Here is a 5,835-nt window from a genome sequence, read left to right on the forward strand (position 1 = left end):
ATTATTTTGAAAGTCATGAAGTTCAAATCAAATCAAATACGTTTGATGGAAATCATCGTAGCTTATTGCATAATTTTCAAAAGTTTTTTCATGCGAGGACTAAAACTGATTAGTCAGCTTTATTACTTTCCATTGAAATGCATTGTTTACTACAGTAACAATAAATTCGTAAATTATCCCAGTTGAGCTAATGGTAAAGGGAAAACAATCACTTAGTTCATCAAGCTCAAGTTTGGTTCCCTTTTCATGAACTAATAATACTTGACAATGAGTCCACAGAAAAAGTTTTCGGTCGGTGTTGTGCTAATAAGTTTTCACTGCCATGCGATTCCGAATGATCCATTTGCACCTTCAGCTCCAATTCAAAAATAAGTCGCACCTACGATCGCACCTGGATAACAGCGTCGCAGCATTTCATTTCCGCGCTATTTCCTGTGCTTTGCATTTTCTCCTGAACGAAGGACCTGCACCACACGTGGCTTCCCTTTGGCATTGGTTGGTACGAACGTAAAATTTCTAAATTTATGCGCAAAACATTTGCATAAAACCAGATTTCCATCATCGTCGAGAGTTTCCTTCGCCGGTTGGGTCTCGGTTCGGTTCAGTCCAGAGGGCAACTATTATTTACTTTTCATAGCATTATTTGCTCTTTTCCGTTTTATTTTTTTTAGTTGATATTCCACTACAATGGTCTGACTTTCAAATGTTTGTTTTGTATTATCAGTCTAGTGGAAAGCATGATGTGTCAAGTTGTTGCATCACACACATTTGGTTGATATCAAAATCAATGCATTTATTGTTTCCATGACCAAAATACGTGCTTTGGAACAGTTAGGAGTTTGACTGTTATTGTTACAAAGAGACGTTACAATGGTTTTTTTTTAATTCCTTTAGTAGTATTATTTGAGATGCCTAAACGAAAAGGGGTGTAAGTGACATTTCGGTCGATTTTGAGTTAAGTATACCAAAAAAATCTACTGTTTTCAAGCTTCCCAACGGTGTTTCTAAGTGTTTTTTTCGTCCTACTGGAAAACAAATACATGATTAGTAGAAGATTGGTTATTTTTTTCGGCTCTCATAAAATACGCTTAAAAATTGTTTTTGAATAATTTTTAAAATTGTGACTTCGTTCAAAATAGAAAAAAAAAGATGTCCAATATTCTGACATAGGAAGGTCACGATGGTGTTATACCAGACAATATTCGTTAGATTCTTTAGGTCTATCAAATCAAAAATACTAAATAAACTAAAGATACCTAATATAAAATAACTGATTTTGTTATTTTGCTTTACATTTTATTGTTAAAAAATGGCAGAACAACAATCTAAAGGACGATTCAAAAAGGAAAAGATTAACGATAAGAAAAAAAAATTAAAAAAAAATATTTATTTCTTATTTATTTTTATCCCCCCCTCCAAGTGGTCTCGGACATGAAAGAAAATTATTATTTGTATCAGCCTTGTTTTATTTAAATAACAAAACTTGCCATTGGTTTACAACACAATCTAGGAATATATTCTAAAACAGATTTTTTCATTTACTTCTTTAAAAATAGCTAAAAATACATATCGGAAATGTCAGTCTTACTAATGGAATTAATCCTTTAGTGAACTATTTTAAACTTTTTAATATCTTTTAGAGTGATAGTTTCCTTATGAGCTAAGGTCAGCTGAGTATGAGAAAAGTGAAAAGAAGTTTCCATTAGATTACTAATTTTCAGAAATTAAGATGATATAAATTCTATCAGCGTTACTTATAACATTTAAAAAATAATATGAGCATTATCATTTTGTGTATTCTCGTTAAAAAAAAACATCTTCATGAGTGTACAATAGCAATGTCAAATCATCTTAATGGCCCTTGTAGATTTCTGGTTCCTCGTGATGGGCTTCTGGATGACTGCCCACCTTGGCGTAGGCCTCAACCAGCTCCTTTGGTAGTGGTGGTGGCGTTGGGATGTGCGATCCATGAGCCTGGAATCCATTCTCATCGGCAACGTAGCTCACAGAAACTACTTCACCATGGGGATCGATATACGAGTATGATCCGTGTGCAACGTTGGCCTCATGATCCTTGCTGCCAAAGTTCTTAACATGACCTTCCTCCTGGATGGCAATTCCATTGGCCGATTCGTAAGCATACTTGAAGGTGCCGTCATTGCTCTGCGCAAACTCGCTATGTACTATGGGGATGTGCTTCTGCTCTTCATAGTGATCGCCACCGGCAGCCACCACGGCCATCAAAGCGGATAGAGCGATGAACTACCAGAAACATGGAATGAAAAAATAGCTTGATTGTAATTGGCCCACCTAATTATTGTAACCAATCCTGGCTTAGTAGCACGAAAAGATCATATTTCACACAAATTTTCTTCTTATTTACTTCGAATTACTGTCCTAAACGCTCTCCAATTCACTCACCAATTTCATTTTGCTGGTTTTGATTTTAGATCTTGGAAATTGTATCACACGTTACAAATTTGTTGGCTGAATGGAAACTGATACCTTCTGGTGGTTTGGCTTTGCCTATATATACAAGCTTACAAGCTGACAATCGAGAAATGGTGCATTGTCCACTGAGGCACGGGGAGACGATTATTTATTTATTTATTTATTTATTCATCTTCGACTAAGTCGCACAGATTACTTTCTTATGTACTAATTTAACAAGACTTAACGTTTGTTTATTCACCAAATGCAATACAAAAACTTTGAAGAAAAAAAGCAATACGACATTTCATTATTGAACAACAGTGTCACTAACAGTTAACAAACGAAAAATAGCTTAACTAGCTAGTTCTTGGTCCGTTCGGCTTTCAGGTCTCCACGCGATCATAGAACTGTTTATAAATTCACGGCATCTTATTCCATTCGGCCAAATTGATCGCCTGGCAGCAGTACTTCGAAATCTTGAGTCGACGGTAATTTTATACGACACGTAGTCACAGAGAACAGACGTTCATCTTTTCTCGTCAGCGTGTGTAAAGCTTGTACTGGTCATTTCAAAGTATGCCGTTATGCTCCTGTTACGTGGCGCTGTCGTCAGATTGAGAACGCTACAAATTTGCCGCTTTTTACACTTTGGCGCTAGTGTCGATATCAAAAATTGCCATTTGTCGCTAGCGTTGCTTTGTGTGCTAATGCATTTTGACGTTCACTAGTGACATCGTGTTGTCGAAACGAGTTTGTATGTCGGGCTGTCTGCGTTGGTGGCGCTGATGGTTGATTCGAACCTTTACACATGGTTCAGAGGAAATTTTGTTCGAGCCTCCATGTCTGTTCTCTGTGACGTAGTCCAGTTCGGAAATATTTTTTCCAGCAGCAACTAATCGTTTGGCACGTAGAACTTCATTTGCTCCCAAGGATTTACACACCATTTGGACAACTTCATACTCGGGAACATCGATTGCGATATTCGATACGTATAAGTCAATACTCGTATCTCTTGGAGCGCAAACAGTTTGATCCACAGCTACAAATGTTGTCGACGATAATGGGGAAGCGTGCATAGAAAGTTCAAAGTTTACTGGTTGACGCGGTGAAATTTCACTCGGTGCAGTAAAGTTAGATGACATTTCGGTTACTTTCTGGCTAATACGCTCTATTTCAGCCTTCAATAGAGAAACATCCGACTTCGTCGCAAAATCGTTAGATTTTTCCTCGTTCTTTGTATTGCGAAAACGACCGTTTTCAATGTACACTCTGCAGGCATCACACATCCAGAATATATTTTGGTGTAAGCATGCGCATCCTTCATCGTAGGATAATCCAACACATTTTGCGTGGAAATGAGGTAGGTTTTCACAAAATCCCTCACAGCATACAACTATATCTTCCGCGCAAAATTCAACTTCACATGCGGTACAATTATTTGCCATTTTTGGTTCGGTAAACCCTATGTCCTTAGCAATACTTTACAGTTTTCAAATACAGATGGCAGCACAGTCGCACAGAAGATATTGATGACGTTCCGATCAGGACGGTGTAGAAGATAGATATGGCGGAGTCCAAGTTGATAAATATGCAGAGCAAAGCAATCTTCGAAGGGAATACCAAAATCAGGTAACAATCACTCGGTCGTAGATGCGGCAATTTGCTTTCGATTCAGCTGGGTGCTCGTTACAAGTCGAAATTCACTGTTTCATTAATCAGCTCCGGAAAAGCAGAATACTACCGACTATTCATAATATTGAATTGGACACGACAAGAAAGCACACAACAACACGACGATCACAAAACCAATATTATATTGTCAAATTGCTTTACCACTTCCAAATTTGTCGATTTAAAGAAGAAAAACGTTATTTCATATAATTTAAAGCCCCACACGCTTATATAAATGTAGTTTAAAATTAAATTCAATTATCAAGTCCAATATACCAAACTTTTTCTTCTTCTTCTTGGCATTATGTTTCCACTGGGACAGAGCATGCTTCTCAGCTTATGTTCTTATGCGCACTTCCATAGTTATTAACGGAGAGCTTTCTTTACCAATGTTGCCATTTTCGTATTCGTATATCGTGTGGCAGGTACGATGATGCTCTATGCCCAGGGAAGTCAAGGAAATTTCCATTACGAGAACATCCTGGGCCAACCGGGAATCGAACCCAGGCACCTTCAGCATAGCTTTGCTTTGTAGCCGCGGACTTTAACCACTCGGCTAAGGAAGGCCCCTAATATAAAACGAATGAACTAAACTGGAAAAATAAATGAGCTTGATGTCTGTAAATAACCCATAAAGGCTTACCAGATGGTATTCTTAGGGAGAACATGTGTCCTTCCGTCCTCCTTTGGGCTAAAAATGTCCTCAATTTTCAAATTAGTCAAATATTAAAGTTTACATTTCTTACTGTTGTAATCTTTTAATATTCATCGGTCTTGAATAAGAATGAGGTATTTTTTACTTGAAACCATTGTTGAGTTTTCATCACTTTTACGTTTGTTAATTTTCATTTTATTTTTTTTTAATATGTTATATATACATTTTCTATGATTTGAGTATGAAACAGTATTTTTGGTGTATTTTTCGAGACAATGTTTATTATTTGATTTATTGGATTATTGGTTTCTTTAGACCTTTAGTGATTTTCAATGAATATTTTTCTGTGCCCAAATTATGAATATATCTAAATTATATTATATTTGAATCAACATATGACATATTTATCAACCAATAACACTCTTCATTTGATATTAAATAATGGATATTTGAAATGGAAAGCACGAGTCCATTTAATCATATATTTGACTAACATTTAGAGTAACAATATCTTGAGGGTGATTTTCTCTGCAACTCTTTTTCAAAGTGGCACAAAACCCCTTGATCCTTGCAAAAACATTTAGCAATAAATCAAAAAACTCGAATGGAATAATTTAGCAATTAAATCTAAAGACTCGAATGGAAAACGAGTAGATTTATAAAAATATGAGAGATCGTTATCCAAATTTACAAGGATTAAAAAAGGTGACCTTATTATATGAATTTGCATTTGTTTAAGAAACCCCGGATCAACCAACAATGTTTGTACTTCAAGGGCAATGCAACAGATTTTTTTCTGGGGATGCACTCAGCTTAAGATTTCTGTCGAAGTTTTGTTTAGTTACTATTATTGTCTTTTTTGTTTAATGTTTTTCGCCATGGGCGAGTCAACCACACAGATTTTTCCGGTGCAGAAACACTTCTTAGACTTCCGTGAAACTTTTTTTTTAACGAATGTATGCCGTTGCTCGAACAAATGATTCAATTATCAGTATTTTTGAATAGCATTCTTTGATTTATTTTTTCAAAACTTTAAATATTGTTCTGGTACGGCAAAGTTTGTTTTTTCAAAATCA

The 5,835-nt window shown here is 36.0% G+C and overlaps 1 protein-coding gene across 1 annotated transcript; it reads right to left on the reverse strand.

The window, feature by feature from the left end:
- Positions 1-1,417: 1,417 nt before the first annotated feature.
- LOC5571160 (cuticle protein CP14.6) lies at positions 1,418-2,563 on the reverse strand. Its single transcript, XM_021851865.1, has 2 exons — positions 2,422-2,563; positions 1,418-2,262 (listed from the first exon to the last, which is right to left on the reverse strand). Exons 1-2 carry the CDS (start codon positions 2,428-2,430, stop codon positions 1,852-1,854), a joined length of 420 nt encoding a protein of 139 aa, XP_021707557.1. The 5' UTR covers positions 2,431-2,563; the 3' UTR covers positions 1,418-1,851.
- Between the last annotated feature and the right edge of the window lie 3,272 nt (positions 2,564-5,835).

The sequence above is a fragment of the Aedes aegypti genome, chromosome 3, assembly GCF_002204515.2.
Source record: "Aedes aegypti strain LVP_AGWG chromosome 3, AaegL5.0 Primary Assembly, whole genome shotgun sequence".
NCBI lineage: Eukaryota > Metazoa > Arthropoda > Insecta > Diptera > Culicidae > Aedes > Aedes aegypti.